The 25,559-nt window shown below is 40.1% G+C and overlaps 1 protein-coding gene and 1 long non-coding RNA gene across 4 annotated transcripts; one reads left to right on the top strand and one right to left on the bottom strand.

The window, feature by feature from the left end:
* Positions 1-3,063: 3,063 nt before the first annotated feature.
* LOC137096122 (uncharacterized) lies at positions 3,064-21,865 on the bottom strand. 3 transcript variants are annotated; one of them, XR_010909294.1, is made up of 4 exons: positions 21,614-21,865; positions 19,498-19,545; positions 17,084-17,220; positions 3,064-3,669 (listed from the first exon to the last, which is right to left on the bottom strand). It is a non-coding gene; the product is annotated as an uncharacterized lncRNA (long non-coding RNA). The 3 variants fall into 3 exon arrangements; XR_010909296.1 differs by lacking the exon at positions 3,064-3,669 and adding an exon at positions 12,172-12,221; XR_010909295.1 differs by lacking the exon at positions 19,498-19,545.
* TMEM139 (transmembrane protein 139) lies at positions 12,529-25,559 on the top strand. The gene is made up of 3 exons (XM_060760854.2): positions 12,529-12,617; positions 18,222-18,533; positions 23,680-25,559. The coding sequence occupies exons 2-3, from the start codon at positions 18,286-18,288 to the stop codon at positions 24,092-24,094; spliced, it is 663 nt and encodes a 220-aa protein (XP_060616837.1). The 5' UTR covers positions 12,529-12,617; positions 18,222-18,285; the 3' UTR covers positions 24,095-25,559.

The following is a 25,559-nucleotide window of genomic DNA, read 5'->3' as shown; positions in this document are numbered from 1 at the left end:
CTATTGGATTTGTTTAAGATGTGCATGAAAAAAAGAAGAATTTGAATTCTACATCCACGGAATGCAAACACTTCTTTTCCTGGCAGCTGCTGGATCCAATTTGGATTTGCTGTGATCTCTTGGGCCCCATCTGCACTGACCATTTAATGCAGTTTCAAAACGGTATTGAAGAAAGTGGTTTTGCTGTGCAGATGATTACATAGGAAATCCTGGAACCAGTTTAAATCCTAGATGATGATTCCACAACACACAGAACACTGAAGCACATTAAGGGCTTTCTTTCATGGGCTTTTGTGGGAGTTTGAAGCTAGCTTCAAAATGCATTAAATGATCAGTTCAAATGAGGTCTTGGGAAGGCTGCTCTGCTATATGCATTACATGGGCAAACTTCCGCCTTCCACGTGTTTTTGACTTCAAATCCAGCAATTCCTGGAGGGCCGAAGTTTGCCCATGCCTGCTTTACATGCTGCCAGTGCTGCATTTATATCAGCAGTTATTTGCCTTGATGGCAGTGCATATAATTCTGAACATAAGTATTGAGGCCAAACCTTCAGTATGCCTTTCAGCATTGGTATTTGCTTAAAAGCTTCCCAAAAGCATTCTTTCAAAAGCACTTGGCTATTGTTCAAAACATAATATGGAATTACATCGTCCTTGGGCTGATTCAGCAAAACAGGCCTCTATGTTAACAATAACAACAACAATTACATAATGAAATAGAAAATAATTTGGCCCAACATTGAGTGCTATGCCTAGATGGCTGATTATTAAAAGGATGAGGAAAATGCAGCACTTACACCCCTTGGAAAAGTCTGTAAACCTCTAAGAAAACTCTGAGAACAGAAAATAAGACACTGGCATCGCATCTGCTAACTGAGCGCCTGTCTTCTCTGGCCAGATACTGTAGGGTTAATGAGACACTGGAAAAACAAGGGTATATTTCTGCCTTAGGCCCTTAAAATGGGACAAATAAGGTCAGCAGTGGAACTCTCTGCCCCGGAGTGTGGTGGAGGCTCCTTCTTTGGAAGTTTTTAAGCAGAGGCTGGATGGCCATTTGTCAGGGGTGATTTGAATGCAATATTCCTGCTTCTTGGCAGGGGGTTGGACTGGATGGCCCATGAGGTCTCTTCCAACTCTTTGATTCTATGATTCTATGATAAGATACTCCACAAAATCATCGCAAGGGAGGGCAGGGGAGGAGACTCTCAGAATAATGCTATTTTAGACAAAAAAAAAGAACTCAATGCCAGTGCAAACTGTGTTAGCAACTGAAGAAAGGACCACAGTGGTCTAATGAAAGAGGGGCAAGGGAATGACTGCAGAGTAGAGTTCGCCAGTCCTAGTCCAGGTATAAAAATGGAAAAGAAAGTACCCATGGCATATCTATAGCCACAGGTCAATGTAAAGAACTATTGGTTCTCTGGGAGTGGAAACAATGCAGGCAGCTATACCCAAGCAGGAACATTTTCAAACTCCATGTCAGTTTAAATTAACCCAATACCTTCCAAAATGTAATGTATTGTGTTTCTATCTATTTCTGCTACAGAGCAGTGATAATCTGAAACACTCATGTCAGTCTGTTACAACTAAATATCAGAAAGTCCTTTGGAATTTTAAAAACTAACACGTTCATTGTATTTTGCCATAAAAGCAGATGCATATCTATTATAGAAAAATATAAAAATGTGTTTGTTTTTAAAATTCCAAAAGACTTTCTGATATTTAGTTGTAGCAGACTAAGGGCCCTTCCACACAACCATATAACCCAGAATATCAAGGCAGAAAAACCTCACAATATCTGCTTTGAACTGGGTTATCTGAGTCCACACTGCCATATATTCCAGTTCAAAGCTGATAATGTGGGATTTTATTCAGCTGTGTGGAAGGGGCCTAACATGGATGTTTCAGACGATCACTGTTCTGTAACACAAACAGATAGAAACACAATAGATTACATTCTACGAGCCCCCAGTGGAGCAATGTATTAAACCCTTGTGGTGACAGGACTGAAGACTGGCAGGCTGGAGGTTTTAATCCAGGGAGAGTGCGGATGAGCTCCCTCTGTCAGCTCCAGCTCCCCATGCGGGGACATGAGAGAAGCCTCCCACAAGGATGGTAAAACATCAAAACATCCAGGCATCTCTTGGGCAACGTCCTTGCATACGGCCAATTCTCTCACACCAGAAAAGACTTGCAGTTTCTCAAGTCACTCCTGACATAAAAATTTAAAAATCTACACCTAAATAATACAGAAGCAAACTCTTGCCATGGCCCATTGTCTGTCATTCTCACAAACCAATTTTTATCAGAATGACAGAACTAGTGGAAATGCCTTTTGTTCTTATACTAAACTCAGCTTCTTTCTTCTCGCTTCAGCCAATTAGAAATGAATTCTTTGAGGACAGTGTCATATGATCTCATGAGCTCGTTGTAAGGGTTCTCAGAAGCAAAATGCAACCTTGGCTTCAAAATATAATATGCTCTTTGTATATATCTCGTCAGATGGTTTCCTGCTGGTTAAACCAGCTTGTGATATTTTGTGAATTCTATATTTATGCTTTGTGATCCATTCCCTGAGTCCCTTTTTGGGGATATAAAGCAGGGTAAAATAATGATGATGATGATGATGATAATAATAATAATAATAATAATCCCTTTGAAAGGAAGGATAGTCAGGGGAAAAAACCTTCTCACTCTCGGTTTCCAGTTCAAGAGACATCAACACCTAACAACCCAGTTACAGGACAGAACCTATTATATAAATATATATTGTATAAATCTAGAAATGTTAATTTAAAAAAATAATCCAAAACATCTGAGTCAACTTTAATACCATCCCCTTTCCCCGAGTAGAGTGGCAAATGGTAAAGCTTAGTCTGTACTGGGAGAACCCAAAAGAAGTAATGACCCTTTATTCTCTCTGTGACTTGAGCCAGTGCTAGTGCTTTCCTTTCTCTGTGGATTGAATCTTTCCCACAATTAATATCAAAATGTAGTTTTGTCTCTCAAAATCTGCTCTCAACTTAAACGTGAGGTCAACTTATAAACAAGTATATACCATATTTATTTATTTTATTTCTATCATGTCAGAAGTGAAATGAGGGTACAGTTGTAATATATTTAAAAACACAAACAAACTTTAAAGCTTGACATTATACTAAATGTCTTTTGTCCAGTAACTGGACACTTGGAGTGCCTCTGGTGTTGCTCAGACTGCATTGTAATAGGTGGTCTGTGGTTTGCTCTTCTCCACAATCACATGTTGTGGACTTCATTTTGTAGCCCCATTTCTTAAGGTTGGTTTTGCATCTTGTAGTGCCAGGGCGTAGTCTGTTCAGTGCCTTCCAAGTCGCCCAGTCTTCTGTGTGCCCAGGAGGGAGTCTCTCATTTGGTATCAGTCATGGATTGAGGTTCTGTAATATAAATTGGTGTTGTAAAGATAGTGTGGCTCATATTAGCAGATGTTTTCTCATGGAGCTTGCAGGTACATTTATCAATAAAGACTCCATGCATGATGGAGTGCCACTGAGCAAGCCTCACTGCAATGAATGAGAGGTTGTGCATGACTTTGAAACACTCTTTCCCAGCCAAATGAGGATACAGGCCTTTTTACGGGATCATAATGGCCCTCTCTGTGTGGTTCTGTGGGTGATCTGGAAGGTGAGAGATCTATAAAAAAATCATAAAATGTCAGAGTAATTTTCATACAGAACTGATTTTACTGAGAAAGCAACTATAAAGCCATTAACAGAACCATCTGTACGTTCCTAGATATTCATATAGATCTCCTTGTTCACAGAATCATATACAACTTTACAAGAGCACTTAACAAGTTTGCTCCTTTTGCCTTTACTGGGGAAATAGTTAGAGGTTTCATAAAGTTAGCAGAACATTTCCTTGTTTCTTTTTAATTTTATCTTTCTTTTTCTTAAACATTTACTAGGAGAATGGGAGGGAGGGAAGAAAAAAAATAAAAAATGGGGATAATAGATTTGTTATTGTTATTGCATCTTTAAAAAGTAAAGGTTTCCCCTGACATAAAGTCTAGTTGTGTCTAACACTGGGGTTGGGGGGCGGGGTAGTGCTCATCTCAATTTCTAAGCTGAAGAGCTGGTGTTGTCTGTAGACACCTTTAAGGTCATGTGGCCAGCATGACTGCATGAAGTGCCATTACCTTCCAAACCAGAGCGGTACCTATTGATCTACTCACATTTGATTATTTTTGAACTGCTAGGTTGGCAGAAGCTAACAGTGGCAGCCCACCCTGCCCGCCGGATTCAAACCTGTGACCTTTCCATCAACATGCTCAGTAGCTCAGTGGTTTACCTCGCTGCGTCACTGGGGGCACAAATTGCCATTTTAATATAGACACGTTTCATTATTTTTGAATCTATATTTTCTGATTGGCAGAAGCTGGGCCAAACATCAGGAGCTCATCCTACTCCCTGGATTCGAACTGCCGACCTTTTGGTCAGCAAGTTCAGCAGCTCAGTGGTTTAACCAGCTGCGCCACCAGGGGGCCCAGTGCATCTTTACAAATATCTAATATGGAGAAAACAAAACATTTCCTTCTTATTCAGTTCTCTCAGATCTTTCCCAAGAGGGTATTATTTACACAAAAAGTGGACAAGGTGCCGGTGATTGATACTTCCTCTTTTCATATTTCCTGTATGCAGTTGAAAACAAAGACTTGCATGTTTCCGCTATGATATGCATGGTCCAGCTGAATGGGAACTCAGAAATCACACTGCAGGACAAATGGGTGCAAATCCACAAGTAGTTATTGGCCACAGTTTGGTCTCCTGAGATCAAAGATATTTAGGTATCCAAAAGACAGAATACAGCTTCCACTCTGCATCAATATTGAAGGAAATAAGGAAATAGGGAGAATGATATTGCAACACATCATGAAACTGATTCTTTCAACAGATATGGACTGGTTATTTTTATAACATCTGAGCTTCCTTGCCTGGTATGCACCAGAAAGAGCAGGAAATAGAACACATATGAAAGGCAGAATTGAGCTACCTACGTGGAAATGTGGCTTGACACTAGGGGTGTAGAACTTGGCAAAAAAATATGCCATTTTCGGCACACCCCCCCCCCCCCCGTCCCATTTACCTGAAAATTCTCCAAATTAGAAAGGCGGGGGGGGGGGGGGGAGTTTGTTTTTGTGTCGGTAAGCACCGATTCAAAGTCCTGACAGCCTACTTGGTAATGGGTTAGGACTGACTTTTCTACTAAAATTTTGTATAATTTTGTATAATTGTTAACCTATATTGTATGTGCATTTTGGTTTGCCAGTTTGACTGTACCTCTTTGGTGTGGGAGGGTCTTCAGACACAGGACTCCATTTTGTATACAGTTTGCATCAGGCCTCTGTGAAGATGGATGCATGTTGCTGTTCAGACTTTAGTAGAGAAATATGACTTACGGACTTCAGTGAGTACAGCTATACTTAAAGACTATGGGTAATGGATTAAGTATCATACCTTGTGTACTCAACACAGAGAAGAAACTACATCTTATCTACCTGAACTCTTATAAGAAATGTGTCTGTATGGTGAATTAATGCAAGTTGTTTATGAGTAAACAAGATGTGTTATTTTTCAAATATGTCTCTTGAGTGTATATTTTGAATAAGATGTGTGTTTATCTTTTGGGCAACTGCACTTACAATTACAACTGCAAATTTCTACTTCAAAAAAACAACCATCCTCTGCAAACCAAATATATTTTTGTAGTGGAATGTCTTTATCCTTGGCAGTTTACAGACATGGTTCTTCAGTTTAACAGCTGAGTTACCTGTGTGCCATTACATGAATGCTTAGGAATATAACTTGTTCAAAGAGTTGATTTCTAACAAGGTCTTGCTTTTCTTGACTAGTGGTTTTCAAAAGGTGGTCTCATGGAGATTCACATTTGCCAAACAGATGTGACATCATTTGTATCTTTTCAATAAGGTTATAGTGCACTTATTTCCAATAAGTTATGGAATTTCCAATACTATCCGAGAAACAACGAAGTTGCAAAGAGTCAAGTCTTTTCCAAATGCTGACAGCAAATTGAAAGCGGATCACTGCTTCTGTTTTGTGCATGTTGCATTGCTTCAGTTATCTGAGAAACCTATTGCTATTATCCAGATTGAAACAGTTTTTTTTGTAAAACATAGTAACCAATAATTATAGTTAAGAATAGTTTGTTCGGATTTTGCTTTGAAGATATCATTAATTCTAGTTAATGGTAAAGTATGTTATACTTAAGGTAAGGTAAAGGTTTCTCCTGACATTAAGTCCAGTCGTGTTCAACTCTGGGGGTTGGTGCTCATCTCCATTTCTAAGCTGAAGAGCTGGCATTGTCCATAGACACCTCCAAGGTCATGTGACCAGCATGACTGCATGAAGCGCCATTATCTTCCCACCGGAGTGGTACCTATTGATCCACTCACATTTACATGTTATCGAACTGCTCGGCTGGCAGAAGCTAGGGCTAACAGCGGAAGCTCATTCTGCTCCCCAGATTCAAACCTGTGACCTTTCAGTCAACAAGCTCAGTGGCTCAGCGGTTTAACCCATTGCGTCACCAGGGGTACAAATTGCCATTTTAAAATAGACACGTTTCATTATTTTTGAATCTATATTTTCTGATTGTATATAAGATTGTGTCAAATAATTAATAAAATAATTTCAAAGAGAAAAAAAATCTGAGAAACCTGTTTCACCAGACATGACAAAAGAAACCATGTGTCTGTATACAGTACACTAAGATTAGTGATGCTTCTTTCAAGCCATTGTCAGTACAATTAAAAACTTTGTCTATCTTTAGGGTACCTCACAACAAAGTGCTTCACTGACATGACTCAGCAAGTTGTGTAAGATGAGAAACAAACTGAGAAGAAGAGAAGAATCTCTGTGTTTAGATCAGAAAAGAACAAGGATTTGAATGAGAAAGAAGCCATTTTCACATTCAAAATGATGGTAAGCCCACTGTTACAATTCAGAATGCAAGAATCCAGTTCTTTCAAACATACAAACAAGATCTGTAGGTAGTGAATTAGTATTTCCTTCCCCTTCACTGTTGCACTTTGGGGAAATCTATAGTAAAACTCTTCTTCCTGACACAGAATTCTGGATGTAAATATTTTTCTGCAGTTTGAAGCAGGCAGCTACCAGGCAGTTGTGGACAAGTTTGCATAGGGACCACCAAATGCAGCAATGCCCAAACACAAATCAAGGAACACGAAAGGCAGGCCAGACTACTTCAACCAGAGAAGTTTTCCATAGCAGAGCATCTGATGAACCAACCTGGACACAGCATATTATTTGAGAACACAGAAATGCTGGACCATTCCAACAGCTACCATGTCAGACGACACAGAGAAGCCATTGAAATCCACAAGCATGTGGACAATTTCAACAGAAAGGAAGAAACCATGAAAATGAACAAAATCTGGCTACCAGTATTTTAAAAAAAAAATCAAAAATCATAACAATAAATAAAGAACAACACCCAAAACCAGGGGAATTTCAGACAGGAAACAATCAGTGCCAGCTAAGACCTCCCAAAACAGAATTCCCCCAGACAGTAAGAAGCCAGACCTTGAAACTTCTAGACCATTAAATGCTAATCAAGGTGGCCAATTGCGACATTCACACCTGCCTCGAACAGGCAAGAGTCCTTTCTCTCACCCTGGACATTCCACAGATATATAAAGCCCACTTGCCTAGTTTCTAACAGACTTCACAACCTCTGAGGATACCTGCTATAGAAGCAGGTGAAACGTCAGGAGAAAATGCTTCTGGAACATGGCCATACAGCCCAGAAAACTCACAACAACCCAGCCATATATAGTCAGCTGCTGACATTTGTGGGTTTAACTTTTATTAATTTGATTAATACATTATCTCTAGAAATCACTAAGTCCTCCAGTGCAACTTTGTAATCAACTTCTGCCAGAAGCAAGTTACAGAATCATATTGGAGGATCTATAGATTCCTGAAGAGAGCATGTCTCTAGAAATCTGTATGTTTCCAGACCAATTCTATGGTCAAATTTCAAGAGCTGACCATCAAGTCAAGCTGGAGGACCTAGAGATTCTCAGAAAAGTGTTCTCTTGAGTAAATAGGTTTTTTTTAATTATTAGCATTTTTTTTTCATTTTCATGGAGGTCATAGATCCTTAACCCTGATTAACGTTGAAGGAGTGGGGGGGGGGGGGGAGGGGCTAGTACATGTTTGCTACCTGACCTGACTGTGAACCAAAAGACTACAGGCAAGTCCTAAGGCGTCCCCTCCATGAGTAGCAAGTAATTCTGATTTTCACGAATGGAATGAAGAGCCTTGCTACTGGTCACTGTTAAACATGTTGTAGAATCTATGGCATGGGCCAAGGGCACTGTCAAAGGCAGCCAAGCAAGTTCCTCCAGAGACCTGGTTGATAAAGATAAGCAAATATATTGTAGCTGTGGAAAGTGGCAAGGTGGAAAATTAATTAGTGACCCGCCACAAAGGAAAGGTGAAGGGTTGCTTAGAGATACAAACAGAGTTGTGTGCAGTAGACATTAGAAGAGATGAATGTACGTGCAGGTATGTGTTTAAAGCTGAGTTAGAAAAATAGCATAGGTCATGCTTAGAACTGATACAGTATACAAATACATTAGCATGCTTTAGATAACTGTATCAGTAAAATGGTGAGAAACGTTTATCAAAATTGGGAAGAGGGACTTATGCTGAGAATACATGACACAGCTGCAAGGCTACTTTGTCCTGGTGACTTCATAGTTCACAGTCTTTAGCTATTACACCAAGTCTAGACTATGTTCCTGTGTTGTATAGAGAAAACAATCTGAAAGCTGGAAAGTTTCATTATATGAGTAGTTTCATAATATGAGTTGCCTAATATGAGTAGTTTCATAATATTCACAACATTCCTAATATAATGGTAAAGCATAGAAAAATGTCAAAGTTGCCATTGCATGGTTTTCCAACTAGGAAGGCATTCAATTTTCATCTAATAGCATTGGTTACCAGGTTATGTTACATAACTACAACACATAAATCAAGTTCCAGGAACTCCTTATCTTGTTTTTTGCTATGGGAGTAGTTTGGTCCCATTTATTTTTGGAAGCATAACCTTTTCAGCCCTTGATAGCAAACACCAGAGTTACACTAGGGACCTCATCACATGGATGAGGTTCAGCGCTGCAATTCGTCAGCCTCCATGGTGAATCATGGTGGCAGCAAGGCACAGCAAGGCAATCCTGGTGCCCTGCCCACCAAGCTGCCAATACCCACCCCACCTGAGGAAGAGTTGTCGCTCTGCCAAAGCTCAGTTGTTCCTTATGGAACATGGGGCAGCTTGTGTGTTGGTGGTGGCGGCAGCGTTCCACCATGCTGCCACTCCAGTTTGCCCAAGGAGCCCCACCGGAAGTCGCCCTACATAGTTGGATGAGCAGCATGGGGCTCCATTGCCACCTGTGATAAGGTTATAGTTGTCCAAAGCATGTCAAGACATCTCTGGGCTGGTGTAGAAGTGTTGTCAGTAGACAAGTTTGATAATATAAGAAACTACAGAGATGGCCAATTTTCTCCTACAGTGAACGTATGAGGGAATTTTTGAGTTTATTGTTTCACAGTGAATGTTTTGATTTTAGACTTCATGGTTTAAATAATTGGTTTTAATGATAAGATGTTTTTAACTTTTTGGTCTTTAATGTATATGTTTATTTTATTGTTCCTTCGGGGAGATGGTGGCAGGGTATAATAATAATAATAATAATAATAATAATAATAATAATAATAATAATTGATAAGGCTCCAGTGCATTATCATGGCCAAACAGAGGACTGAATAGTCTCCAGAGTTGTAGTTCAACAGTCAGCACAAACATACTATGGTCATTCTAAACTGATTTGTTTTATTTTACAGGATTTTGGAATAGGAAGTCCCATTGGTTCCAATCCTTGGGCTAAAAGAGACAAAAAGACCAGCCAGTCATGGACATTTATTTTCAGCAACTGTTTTAAAACTATATTTTATTTATTGTTTCAGAAGTAACCAAGGGTACAGTTGTAATGTATTTAAAAAACACAAAGTTTAAAAACTTGGCATTATACTAAATGTCATTTGACCAGTAGTTGGCCACTTGGAGTGCCTCCGGTGTTGCTGTAAGAAAGTTCTCCATTGTGCATGTGGCAGGACTCAGGTTGCATTGTAGTAAGTGGTCTGTGGTTTGCTCTTCTCCATACTCACATGTCGTTGACTCCACTTTGTGGCTCCATGTTTTAAGGTTGGCTCTGCATCTCGTGGTGCCAGAGTGCAGTCTGTTCAGTGCCTTCCAAGTCGTCCAGTCTTCTGTGTGCCCAGAAGGGAGTCTCTCATTCAGTATCAGCCATGGGTTGAGGTTCCGGGTTTACCTGCCACTTTTGGACTCTCACTTGCTGGGGTGTTCCTGTGAGCATCTCAATAAATCTTAGAAAACTATTTTTGGATTTAAGGTGCTGGCGTGCTGGCTGATATCTGAACAGGGGATGGGCCAGAATTTTGATTTGGGGGGAGGGGCTGAGTTTTATTTGGGGGGGGGGCTGAGTCTGAGTGAAAGAGGGTCTACCCTAGCAAACCTTTTGTATAGTTACCCCAATACCCCCATGCATATGGGATATATTGAGCATGGTGATTAGATCATGATATGAATAAACATAACAGTTTAAATAATGTACCAGTAAGGCCTTCTCATGGACCACCATGAGAATTTCGGGGGGGGGGGGGGGCTGAAGCCCCTCAACACCTCTCCCCCTCCCCCCCCCCCCCCCCCCCCCCGGCTACATGCCTGGTCACTGCCTTTCATTATTAGCTGCTACTTCCCGGCGGATGTCAGGTGGTGCAATACTGGCTAAACAGTATAATTTCTCCAGCTGTGTCGGGCGTAGACTTTCTGTGATAATGTAGCATGTCTCATTAAGAGTCAAATCCACTGTTTTGGCATGGTGAGATGTGTTCCACACTGGGCATGTGTACTCAGCAGCACAGTAGCAAGGTGCAAGGGCAGATGTCTTCATTATATCTGGTTGTGATCCCCAGTTTGTGCCAGTCAGCTTTTGTATGATATTGTTTCTAGCACCCACTTTTTGTTTGATATTCAAACAGTGCTTCTTGTAGGTTAGAGCATGGTCCAGAGCAGGGGTCCTCAAACTTTTTAAACAGAGGGCCAGGTCACAGTCCCTCAAACTGTTGGAGGGCCGGATTATAATTTGAAAAAAAAAACATGAATGAATTCCTATGCATGCTGCACATATCTTATTTGTAGTGCAAAAAACACTTTAAAACAATACAATAATTGAAATGAAGAACAATTTTAACAAATATAAGCTTATTAGTATTTCAATGGGAAGTGTGGTCCTGCTTTTGGCTGATGAGATAGGATTGTTGTTGTTGTGTGTGCTTTCAAGTCATTTCAGACTTAGGTTGACCCTGAGTGAGGGCCGGGTAAATGACCTTGGAGGGCTGTATCCGGCCCCCGGGCCTTAGTTTGGGGACCCCTGGTCCAGAGTGACTCCCAGGTATTTGGGTGTGCTGCAATGCTCCAGTGGGATTCCTTTCCAGTTAATCCTGAGACCTCGAGCTGCTTGTCTGTTCTTAAGATGAAAAGCACATGTTCGTATTTTGGATGGTCCTTTTCAAACCCCAAGGAATTGAGAATGTGCTTTGGAACATTTCCCAGAATTTTCAGCTATGAAAAAGAATTCTGTGCCAGACAAGGTGTTCAGGAAAGTGTCCCGCAAAGACAAAAAGTTTGAAAAACACTGTTTGGAGCTGACTACTTTGTGTGAAGACTTGAGAACAGGCAGCACAGATAATTTCTATGAACTCTCCTGTTTTTGTTTGAGTAAGGTGTCGGTGAGACCACAGATTCATCAAAATTTTTGCTCAACAGCTATCATTTTACAAGGAGAGCCTGCATCTACCCTCTTACATTGTCCCCTATGCACTTTCCATAAACTACAGAGACACCGCCCCAGCCGTTGTCTTAGTGGTACAAAAGTCAGGGTGAAACTCGTACATGGCATGCAGTGTAAGGAGGAAGAACTCATAACATATACCTCTATATGGATCATAAATTGTTTTATAAAAGGACCATGTGACCTGGGGCTGGGCATATGGCCCCACCCCGTGGAGGGGAAATGTCAACAAAGGCTTTCTGTAGAAAAATGAGAAATCTTGGCCCTGGAAGGAAAAGAGGAGTAGGAACAGCAGATTACACACGCATTCATATACACCGCCCTTTCCCCCAGTGAGCTTCCTGTTCCCTCGAGGTGACTTGGCTGGGAAGGCAAGAGAGAAGAGTAAAACACAGTCTACAGAGGAGGCAAAATCCACAACTACAACTCTGCGTCTTAAGACATTGCTTGCCCTGGAGTTTACTCTCTGCCTACACTTGCCTTTTCCTTCTTAAACTTGGGCAGGTTCCCTTAAAGAGCGAAGAGACAGGAAAGGTGAGGCACTGTTGGTGTTTCCTGCCCTGCTGGGAACTGAAGCAAAGAAGATTGTGGACAGTTACCTGGCAATGAAAACAAGCAGCAAGAGCTCATGGCTGGGGATGGTGTAGGACACTTATGTCTGGTGAGTTCACATGGCTTTTGGGGTGCCTTCCATTTGGCAAGGAAAGAGACTATTCATGTTTGAACCCTGTGGCTGAATGTGGTAAGGAAACTAGTAGGTGTAACACAACATACCTAGCAAATGAATGGAGTTTCAGTTCCGCTATGGAATTGTTTTCCTTGTGACTGCTCCAATGTGCTTGCTGCATGCTCTCCTGTCCCACAGAGATGATGCTCTGAAGCGAAAGCAATTCTGAGCATTTTCCCTCAGAAAATTAGTTCAACTTTGGTGGCTTTACTATTAGGATTGCAATATAAACTACTGAGCTGCTGAACTTGCTAACCGAAAGCTCCTGCTGTTAGTCCCAGCTTCTGCCAGCCTAGCAATTCGAAAACATGCAAATGTGAGTAGATCAATAGATACCACTCTGGTGGGAAGGTAATGGTGCTCCATGCAGTCATGCTGGCCACATGACCTTGGAGGTGTCCACGAACAACAGCGGCTCTTCGGCTTAGAAATGGAGATGAGCACTACCCCCCAGAGTCGGACTCGACTACACTTAATGTCTAGGGGAAAACTTTACATTTACCTTTTTAAAAATAATCCATGAATCAATTTCTTCATACATTGGACAGAAAAATAGTGCCCCCGTTGGACCCAAATTTTTTAAAAAACCAAAACAGAATGTATAGAGAAACTTTGAAACATCACATGTAGATATTGCCTTGTCATGCTTGCCTTTTCACAGAAATCTTACAAAATACTTCCTGTAATATATATAAGAAACATTACGGCATTTAAATCATGAGAATCCGAGCGGCTGCAAAGAATGTGCACATGCTTAATTCTTAGATTGCGACAACAATCATGAATCATAAATACAATCTACAGAATCTTAAAGGTCAACAAGTATAGCCTGTTTTTTTTAAAAAAAATTAGTTTGTAACAACTATGATTTTAAAATGATAAGACTGAAAATATAATTTTAATATGGGTATACATTTTTAATCAGTAAAGATTTTTAATCAGTAAAGTAGTGTTCATGTGTACAAATTATTGTAATCATCTTACATTTAAAGGTTTTATTTAAAGGAATACAGCCAACATACTTGTCTTCATAATATTGTGGAATAGATTAAGGTGACTAACAGAGAGTCACATACAATGTACTCGATGTCTGAGGCGGGATCTTCCCTGCCCTATAATCCAGATGATCAAAGCAGACAATACAGATCATCTGCTTTTAACTGAATTATATGAGTCTAAACTGCCATATAATCCAGTTCAAAGCAGATAATCTGGATTTTATATGGCAGTGTAGATGGAGCCTGAGGTTGGATCTATACTGCTATATAATCTGGTTTCTGAATCCAGATTATCTGCTTTGAACTGGTTTATATGAAACCACACTGCCATGTAATCCAGTTCAAAGCAGATAATCTGGATTCAGAAACTGGATGATATGGCTTTGTATATGTGGCATAAGAAGATTTCTAAATTTAGACTCCCGCATAAGAAGACTTCTAAATTTAGGCTCCTGTTTTCTAATCTAACACTCCTATAATCCTTGTGTATATGTGGATTATAGGGATGCTTGCTTTCCCAACTGAATTGTGTAGTCCCTGATATATGAACTAAAATCATAGCAAGCCGCAGCAACATTTAAAGAAAAGTGTAAATACAACCAGAGATGCTTTCAGATGGTTTTACTACAGTCCATAAACCTGGCGAAAAAGCAAGTGTACTTAAAATGGAATCACTGCTGCCTGTTCTACTAGGAGTTTGAATCAATAAAAACATTCAGAACCTCAAACTGCAACTTTTATCTCATTCATCCTTTTCTTCATTTTTAGGACTAGAGCTTTGTTCAATGTCCAAGTAAATGGAGCCAATGAGTTGTGTATCCATACTGCAGAGCTATAGCAGTTTGACACCACTTTAAGTGTGGAACTCCAGCACTTCTATGGAATTGTGGGATTTGTAGTTTTGCAAGGTTTTTCACCTTCTCTGCCAAAGAGTGCTAGTGCCACAGCAAACTACAAGTTCCAGGATTCTGTAGGAAGGGCCCATGGCAGTTAACATGGTATCAAACTACAATAATTCTACAGCATATTGGAGTTTGCCATGGACTTGGGAAATTCAGGTTCAAATCTGTTCAGTCAGAGTGCCTAGTGAGTGACTATGGCTGATTCCGTCTCTTTCAGCCTAATCTGTCACTGGGTTGTTGAAAGGATAAAGGGAAGAAGAAAGAGGAGTGTCACACGCACCATCTTGAGCTCACTGATATAAATGCACGGATATTTATATCTACTTTTTTAAACATTGCAGCAAATTAGGAGATAGAGTATTTTATTTATGTATTTATGTATTTATTTATTTACAGTATTTCTATTCCTCCCTTCTCACCCTGCAGGGGACTCAGGGTGGATTACAATGCACATATACATGGCAAACATGCAATGCCATAGACACACAACATATATAGACAGACACACAGAGGCTATTTAACTTTCCAGATTCTTGAGGCTATGTTTTGAATTCCTGCCACCGGGGGAGCTGTCACTTTGCCATCCACTTGTGACACCGATTGAGTACTTCCTCATTCTTTTGCAAACTGCTGGAGAGTTTTATGGCACCATAAATGAATTAAATTAGCCTCCCTGCATAAGTGGTACCTAAATTTCCTACTTGACAGATGCAACTGTCTTTTGGACTGCAAAGGTTGACAGCAAGCTAGACGAATGGTCGGGGGCTTACTCCGACCTGGGCTGGCTTCGAACTCATGACCTTCCGTGATTTTAATGCAACTGACTCTCAACCAGCTGAGCTATTTCATTTATATCCCGCCCTTCTCAACCCCAAAGGGAACTCAGAGCTGCCTTACAAATTAGGCAGCAATTCGATGTCATAAATAAACATACAATCAAATAAACAGTTACATTAGAACCAAGACATTAAAACAACACAATTAAAAACCAGTCATGCCATCCAAAATCATAACCTGTACATTTAAGCAATTATCTCACCCCCACCCTATACACGTTGTTGTTGTTTTTATTAGGTTTATTTATACCCCGCTTTTTTTCTCCACAAGGAAACCCAAAGCGTCTATGAGTTTCTCTATTTGGTTCCTTCCTCTCCTCTTTCTCATAGTTTGAGGTTTCACAACCACCATCTCTCTCTGACTCCACAGAGTGGAATTTTCCTGTGTTCTTGCTGTCAACTGACTAAGTTCAGGCACGCACAGACAGAACTTGGGTTGTGTTTTTGTTTTTTGGGGGTTTTTTTTGAAGCATGTTATTATCATTATTGCCAAACGGCCAGGGAAAGTACTACTTCTTTAGTTTGGAATTTTTTTGTGGCCCAAAAGAAGAAGCGGCACCATGGACATGTTCACTTGAGAGCGGCTGTCTAAAACTTAAAGGAGCTGTGAAATGACACACGATCAGACAGTAGAGGGCCCAGTAGATCCATTCCTTCCTTTGGTTTGTTATGAGTGAAAATGCTGCTGTGTATATGTATGCATGCACACCATGTTCAAGTTAGAGAAAAGTTCACCTGGGAGAAGGAAACAAGTGAAGTCAGAATAGGCTGGGTGGGCTGCTGAGCCTCTTTTTTTTTTTGCTTTTCTTGCTGACTTTTCAGCAGGAATTACTCTTAATAAGTACCCTTTTGCTGAAAATGTAGAGTATAACTTTTCTACTTTGATGAAATAAGTTATAAGGTAAAGTTTTCCTCTTGATATTAAGTCTAGTTGTTTCAGACTCTGGGGGGTATTGCTCATTTCAATTTCTAAGCCGAAGAGCAAGCATTGTCCGTAGACACCTTCAAGGTCATGTGGCCAACATGACTGCATGGAGTGGCTTTACCTTCTCACAGAAGCGGTACCTACTGATCTACTCACATTTGCATGTTTTTGTACTGCTTGGTTGGCAGGAGCTGGAGCTAACAGCAGGAGCTCACCCTGCTCCCTGGATTCAAACTGCTGATCATTTGGTCAGCAAGTTCAGCAGTTCAGTGGTTTAACCCACTGCGCTAACAGCGGAAATTAATTATGGGCCAGAATTTCATTTCAATTGTTGTAAAATCTGCAAATTTGAAACAACTGGATTTTTTTTATAAATTAGTTTCACAAGAAAATAAAACTAAGAGATTTTTCTCACCCAAGCAAAACACTTTGAAATTAGATAAATGAAATACTGATTAACAAATAGAACTCTGAATGACCAAGATTTGAATCCTATCAAATCACATATATGATGTTGAGGTGTGTTACCACTTCTTTATTATCACAGGTGACCTCAAAAACTACATGAGAGACAGAGACAACATGTTTTTCTTCATGTGAAGAACAGTTGTACCAAATGATTTTTTTCCAGTATGCAAGTGTCATTACTGTTATGTTTTTGTTAGAATATATTAATATGATAGATATCCTATTAAAATACAATTTACAATGATCATTTTATAGTTCTATATGTACTTACCATGTAGACCAGTGGTTCCCAACCTTTTTTTGAGCAGGACCCACTTTGATCAGGGCCCACTTTGACCAAGGACCATTTTGACCAGGGACCACTCTCCATCATAGCCACTCTCCCAAAATGGGAAGGGCTGGTTAGCTCTGCAGAAAGGAGTAGAAATAAAAGAAAATAAAGAGGAAGGAGATTCGCAAATCAGATTTTTGTTCTAGCAGCCCACTGCTGGGCTGTGACCCACAGGTTGAGAACCACTAGTGTAGACGTAAATGTTCTCTACTATTTAGGATGGGAAAATCTTGAGCTTTTAAATTAGATATGTAAATAGACACTGCTAAGATCTCTACTATTACTACTCTTCTACAACAGGTTCAATATAGAATGATGGCCCTTCTACACTGCCATATAAAATCCAGATTATCTGCTTTGAACTGGATTATATGGCAGTGTAGACTCATAACCCAGCTCAGAGCAGATAATGTGGATTATCTGCATTGATAATTTTGATTATATGGCAGTATAGATCCAGTTCGAAGCGGTTTCAATCCCTGGAGAGTTCATGCTGTTTATGTAATCTGACATTTTTCATGCAGTGATATAATATATAAATGAGGCCAAACACCAAAAGACTGCAAAAACTCACCTAGAAAATGTCAGATGTGACTCTTTTGTGGAACTTTGCATTAAAGGAATATTTATTTATTAAAACAATCTTGAAAAATATCTGTACCCTACCATTTTGAGAGTATTTTGATTTAATCATGTTCCTTTTGGAAAACTGTCCTTTCCCTATCAGAGCAAGCAATTTCATGGTCCTCCAGATTTTGTTGGATTGTAACTCCCTTAGCCACGGCCAAATGTTGATGAATTCTGGCAGTCCCAGTCCAGCAATATCTGGAAAACTTATTGCAATGCATAATTTTAAAAGAGAAGCGTGCAGCATAGCGTCAACCCCACTGAGCCATCAGAAAGGTGTCCCTATTTCAGCCACTTAACAATGTCAGATTTTGGAGCATTTTAGAATTCCAGATTAGGATGTACAACCTATATTTATCATGTCATATAATGTATCATACTTTTGGCGTGTTTGGGTTTGATGCTTATGTGTGACTTCATTTGTGGCCTTGCATTTCCATCTCTTTAACAGATGTCTGTTCACTCAACTGCCCAGTCTCTTCTTGTTGGCTGCCATTATTACCACTCGCCCTGCCATGTTGTCAGCATCACACTGGAGGAACCTTCGACAAACATTGCTGGTGCTCTTCACTGCCACCCTTCTTATCGGAATAACCATGCTAGCTATATCCACTGATATTAACCCTGTGGGGTTTTTCTTCCTTGCAATCGGGGCCCTGTGTTTGGTGGGCTACCTTGTTTCTGTGGCAGTAGAGCAGTATATAAAGCATCAGAATCCAGCACAAGAAAACCCCACGGCCCCAAGGAGATCGAGTCAGGCAGGGTGAGCAATTACATTTTTATTTCCCCTTCCTTCCTTCCTTCCTTCCTTCCTTCCTTCCTTCCTTCCTTCCTTCCTTCCTTCCTTCCTTCCTTCTTGTAAATTAATTTCAAACCACAGGCTGGTAATTGATACAAACAACAAATAATATGGTAAATGATGGAAAAGGACTTTTAGATCAGAGTGAAGACACTTCCAGACAGCACTAAAACGGGCAAAAAAACCTGGGACTTTAGAAGAGGTCCACATACAGACTTGTTGACCCCAGGTTTTCTGCCTCCGTTGCTTTGTTGCAAGATTTAGAGGCTCCTGAAATGGCTGCCATGAGAATTCCACTGGAAATTTCAGCAGTTTTTTTTTTAACCCATCGAGATGCGGATATGTGGAGAATACATTCTTTGTCCTGGCCAGATAAAATGTGCCCTCCACACATTTCATAAAGCTTCTGGCACACAAAGTTTTTGCCTTCTACTCAAGTGTCACCTTCTTTTTAGGAACTGACCAATCAGGAACAAATATCTAAAACCTAGGAACAAACCCAGGTAAAAAAAAAATCCCATGATTTCAAACTGTAGGGATATTCAGACATGCAAATATGCAGGTGTTTGGCTCAAAACGGCAATATTCCCGCACCTGAAAATATTGAGTTTTTTGCCATTTGTAGCGATTGCTTCCGTGTTTACAGGGAATGACATCTGGCCATCTTCCCGTTTTCTGCGGAAGGTCCTGGGATAAAAGTACTGTCTGGACAGGCTCTGAGAGATCTATCAGGTGTGGTATTCCAACTCGTGACCCAACTAGTTCTTTTGGAACATTTACAAGTTGAGCATGAAGGCAAAGGCTTATCAATACTGTTGGTTCACAGAAATTACAGTTCAAAGATATATTGCTTCTGAACACGGAGGGTCTATATGACTAGAGTGGCTAACAGCCAATTATTTAGTCATTCTCCATTAGCTTGCCGTACCTTTTTAATGATGACCTCATCTTCAGCCAGTGAATTCAATAATGATTTCTATAAGGATCACAATTTGAAAAACAGTCATGATTTTAAAAACCCTCTACACACAGTTAGCTCAGATATATATAGATATAGATATATATCTGTAATGAGCAGATAAAATCCTGAGGATGCATGCTGGAGAAACACTGGTCTAAAGCAGGAGTCCTCAAACTTTTTAAACAGAGGGCCAGATCACAGTCCCTCAAACTGTAGGAGGACTGGATAATAATTTGGAAAAAAAAAAAACATGAATGACTTCCTATGCACACTTCACATATCTCATTTGTAGTTCAAAAAAAAAAACCCCTTAAAAACAATACAATAATTAAAATAAAGAACAATGTTAACAAAGATAAACTTATTATATTTCAACGGAAAGTGTGGGCCTGCTTTTGGCTGATGAGATAGGATTGTTGTTGTGTGCTTTCAAGTCATTTCAAACTTAGGTTGACCCTGAGTGAGAGCCAAGTAAATGACCTTGGAGGGCCGTATTCAGCCCCCGGGCCTTACTTTAAGGACTCCTGGTCTAAAGTATACACTTATACATATTGGAGAGCTTGTATGGTGTAGTGGTTGCAGCATTGGATTACAAATATGGAGACCAGGGTTCAAAGCCATGGAAACCCACTGGGTGAAGTAGGGCAAGTAACATTCTCTAAGGTTCCTTTTACACCGCTCTGTCATCCAGATTATTGAAGCAGATAATCCACATTCAAAGCAGATAATCTTGGTTTTATATGGCAGTGTAGAAGGGACTTCAGAGGAAGAAAAAGGTAACACCCTTTGGGAAAATCTTTCCAAGAAAACCCCATGACAGGTTCTCCCTAGAGTCTCCATAAGTTTATTTTATTGATTTATTGATTTATTTACTCCATTTATATGCCGCTTTTCTCAGCCCTTTGCGTGACTCAAAGCGGTTTACAGTAGCAAAACTTCAATGCTCAACATCGTAAAACATTTAAAAACAATGGCATAATAAGCAATCATTATACATCAATAAAACATCTCATTAGCATCTCATGGTTAAAATCAAGATCCAGTCTTGTCACCCAAGTGTTCCATATTCCTATATTCATTACACTGCCTTTTTAAATGCCTGCTTGAGCAACCAGGTCTTCACTTTCCTCCGAAATGCTAACAGGGAGGGGGCCAATCTAATACCTGCAGGAAGGGCATTCCATAGCCGAGGGGCCACCACTGGGAAGGCCTTGTCTCTCGTTCTGTCTCAAGTTATCTTGAGGATATTTTTCCAGTTTTAATTTAGTATATCAGGTATGACCTATAGCATGAACAACATATCTACTAATTCATTCAGTGTGCCATATATTAAAAGCAGAGGTGTACTGGAGCTGGGACTCATAGGATTGAAGCCCCAGAACTTTAGCAGGCATTATGGTACCACAGGCTGGCTACCCATGTGGACTCACTTGTTTCTCTGAGTACCCACTTGTTTCTTCAGTACCCACAAATAGTTGGAGAGGAAATGGGATTTTCTCAGCAATAATGTATTCTTACAAACTGATGTAAACCAAGTATTTTGGTTTCACCTGTACTTTTTTGACAAACCCACTGGCTCATTCCCCGTGGAGATGAAACCAGGTAGAAATGTATACATTTGTATGCGTAGAAAAACAGACAGACTCAACTGCCTGAATTGCAGGATTCTTCTTGTGAGTGCTATATGATCTATTGTGCTGAGAAGCTACATCTTGATTAGTGACCCTTCTACAGTGTCATATAATCCAGAATATCAAGGCAGATATTCCACATTATCTGCTTTGAGCTGGATTGTCTGAGTCTACACTGCTAGATAATTCAGTTCAAAGCAGACACTCTGTATTTTATACAATTCTGTAGAAGGGGCCTAAGAGAACTAAAAAAGAAAGATTCAGAGCACTGACTAGTTATGATATATCTCAAATCAAGATAGTAGACAGGGAATCATTGCAAGCTAGAAGATAACAGACTGAATAAACCTGAGGGTTTGAGCTAGTACTTAATGTAATGTCAAACCATTGTTTCATATTGCATCTGAACAGATGTGAAAAATAAGAGTTACAGCAAAAATTGGAAGACTTACCGTAGTTTTGGACAACAGTTTCCTGAATCTGCTATCTAGATTGGGGTATCCTCAGAATTAAAGTCCACCAAAGTAGCATTTCAAGCCCTTGCTGTAGTCTGTCCTTCTTCCTGACATGCCTGGGATGTTGTTTTGTGTAAAGAGACTATTCCCATATGTAAAAGCATATGTGATCATCAAATGCCTTGCATGAAATCTGACAGTGCTCTGCTTTCCTGTCACCTGCTTTTTGTGTACTTTGGCACAAAAAGCTTCTATCACTTCCCATACTGTTTCCAATAATTTACAGGATGAATTGCTTTTGCATATCCTGTTTTTACCAAACTTGACCTTTATTCTCTTTTCCAGAATTCTGAAATTTGAATTACTCACAAATCACTGACATGGGTGACTGGGACAGTGAAACTTTTGCTTTCTGATTATTCAGTGTGCACCAACTTTGTTTCATACACAGACTCATTACAAATATTGTGTATAAATTACTTCCATGCTACTTATATAAGAGGGGCCACAGTAGCACAGCAGGTTAAACTGCTGAGCTGTGGAACTTGCTGAGTGAAAGATAGGCTATTTGAATTCACGGAGTGGAGTGAGCTCCCTTTGTTAGCCCCAGCTTCTGTCAACCTAGCAGTTCAAAAATGTGCAAATATGAGTAGATCAAAAGGTACAGCTCCGGTGGGAAGGTAATAGCGCTCCATATAGTCATGCTGATCACATGACATTGGAAGTGTCTAACGATAATGCTGGCTCTTTAGCTTAGAAATGGAGATGAACGCCACCCCCCAGAGTCAGACTTGACTAGATTTAATGTCAAAGGGAAATTTTTACATTTACTTATATAAGGTATCTATGAAACAAATGAATTTTGTATTTAAACTTGGATATTATCTCCAAAGTATCTCATGAATGTATGTGCAAATACAAATATTCTAAAAGCTGAAAAACACAGGGCCCTTCCACACAGCCCTATATTCCAGAATATCAAGGCAGGAAATCCCACATTATCTGAGTGTGGACTCAGATAACTCAGTTCAAAGCAGATATTGTGGGATTTTCCGCCTTGATATTCTGGGATATAGGGCTGTGTGGAAGGGTCCCCAGATATCAAAACATTTCTGATCCTAAGCATTGCAGGTAAGGAACATTCAGCCTGTACTAGTGGCAAATGAAAATGTGGTTGTGATATGTATGGAAATAATGATAAAGGCTTGCTTTGTGAAAACCTTTGTGAAAGCCATTGCTTTCCTCCAGAATGCATGGCAAATTTATAATTTAAAAGCCAAAGTGGAAATTTTTTGGCCCTTCTTTGGAGGTTACATAAAAACATGAACAACAACATATAATTATATGATGAAACATAAACATATATTTTTGTACAATGTCTGGAATTTGTATGCACTGATTTCAAATCTGACTGCAGAAATTCCTGAAGCCAAAAATCTTTTTCCATTTGTTGGACAAAATGAAACTCGTTAACTAGGCTTTCAAGGTTTTTTCCGAGGTCCCTTCCACAGAGCCCTATATCCCAGAATATCAAGGCAGAAAAACCCACAATATCTGCTTTGAACTGGATCATCTGAGTCTGTCTTGATATTCTGGGATATAGGGCTCTGTGGAAGGGCTCTGCATTAACAGGTATTCAGGGAAAAGGGGGAAAGTATATGATATTCAAAAAAGTTATCTACCCAACTGGGTTCTAGGGAGAGAGTGCAGCCGAGGGTCAGTGAGGGCATTTACAGGATTGGGAGGAAAACAAGATCCTAAATGAGCCAAAAGGACAAAAGATTTTAACATAAAAACCCACTTTTGCCTTAAGAGAATCTTCTACTCAATATTATTTGTCTCTTCTATAGTCCAAAATCTGAGACATGTTCCAGGGTTATGGTATTCCTGTAAATGATTTCCTAAGAGACCAGATGCCGGCCACATGACCTAGGAGGCATCTATGGGTAGCATAAAGGTGGCATAAACGACATGATGAACTCTCTCTCATTGAAGCGGAATAGCATTATAATGATTGGATTTAACCCTCCTCCCTTTCACTTTTTTTTCTTTTTCACCTGTAGAGACAATGCAGCCTATGAGGCACCAGCATATGAGGAAGTGGTGGCTACTGGCTACATCTCAGATGCAGCACCAACGATCTGGACAATTACATCTACTCCTGGCACAACAGTGCCAGACCCTCCTCCCTACAGCGTGGTTATCGAGCCTCCTGCCCACGGAGAGACTGTGGTGGAGACAGTCCGTGTCTCAGTGGCACCAGGCACACGGCGCGCCTCAGAGGCTGACATGAACTCAAGGTTACGCCTGAGGCTGGTACTCCCCCCAAGACTGCAGCGGGTGGTCTCAGATAACCATGAGCTGAAGGGGTCTGAAGAGCGCCTAGAACGGCTAGAGCCCCTCACACCACCTCCTGCATATGAGAATACAAGTGGTGACGAGGTTTTTGAAGAGGAGTTCCAGCCATCAAGGCTATGATGGAAAAAACCCTGTAAAAGACAATTGCCACAATGCCACTACAGTACTGTCTTTGAATTCACGATTGGCTTTGCTGTTGCAGTTCATAGGCATTTGAGTTGCCTTGGGTGCCCTCCTTCTCTTTGTTTAAATGTCATGAGAAATGTATACATTTCAGACGAAAAGTCATGATGGGATTTCTCTCCCGATTTTCAATAGAGAGGGTCAAGAGAGGGATCTTGTGGCATTTTCTTCTGACATTCTCAGACTGCCCTGCTCTTGTAGACTCAAAGGCTGCTTTGAAACTTTACTGGAGAAGAAAAAGGGCTGCTTGGCACATATTTTTTTCCAAAAAGATTGATCTTAAGAGCTGTCATGAGTATGAAATGCCACCTTGTTTCAAACATAGAGAAATTATGTCGCTTTTGAGAGAGTCAGAAAGTGATAATAAGAAGAATACCAATCAAAGACCAAAAAGCTTTGAAATGGGTCTAACTTAAAAGATGTTTTCAATTTTTTAAAATGTGCTCTTCTTCAGGTATATGCAATCAGGGAAAAAAAATGAGCAAATAGTAAATCCCTAGATGTATTTTGACCTGACTTTGAAATTTGCTGATTGAGATAATTCTGGGTTCTCTTGTTTATGCCTATGTATCACCATTCCAAGTAAGTTCTGTTGCAAAAGTATAATTTTTTTAGCCAGATAAAAATGATTCCTGAGTTTGTTCAGAAGTTCACCTCAAAATTTCTCTAAACTTCAGAATCATCTCTTAAATTGCCATTATTGCAGATAGACTGAGGTGTCCAGTGCAAATAGAAATAGCTCAGGTCATTTCTGTGTCTGGGAGAAAGACTGGTAGGTGAATACAATTATTGTATATGGGGAGCATTTTTTGTTATAGAATATAATAAAGTATAGAGCTATCTTTGAACGTCAAGGAGACACCAGGCACACCTTTGACACTTATAGGATATACTTTCACATATATTGGTTTAGGTTTACTCTCAAGATTTAGAAAATTTCTCTAGTATACATGTGCAACAAAAAAATACAGGACCTGCATATTTTGTACTTGAACATTTTACACTCCTCTCTTGATGACAGATCTAGGGGCCCTTCCACACAGACATATAATCCAGGGTGGATCTAGACAGCCCCTTTATTGTGGGAGTTACCACAATAAAAAGGAGGCTGTCCAGATGACATCCCGGATAAACCCGCATTAATCTACCACAAACCAGGAAAACCGTGGTTTGTGGTGAATCAATTTGATAGTGGGCTTATTTTGTGCCTTTTGGAAGGCGCAGGATAAACCCACTACTTCCAGTGTCTGGACTGTGGGATTTTTAATGTGGGATTTTATTCAGCTGTGTAGGATGACCTCAATATTGTCTCCCATGTTGTTTAACATCTACATGAAGCCGCTGGGGGAGATCATCCGGAGTTTCGGGGTACGGTGTCATCTGTACGCGGATGATGTCCAAC

Source organism: Anolis sagrei, chromosome 2 (assembly GCF_037176765.1).
Source record: "Anolis sagrei isolate rAnoSag1 chromosome 2, rAnoSag1.mat, whole genome shotgun sequence".
NCBI classification, from domain to species: Eukaryota; Metazoa; Chordata; class Lepidosauria; order Squamata; family Dactyloidae; genus Anolis; species Anolis sagrei.
Note: the sequence above shows the minus strand (reverse complement) of the source record. Positions and strands in the feature narration are given on the sequence as shown.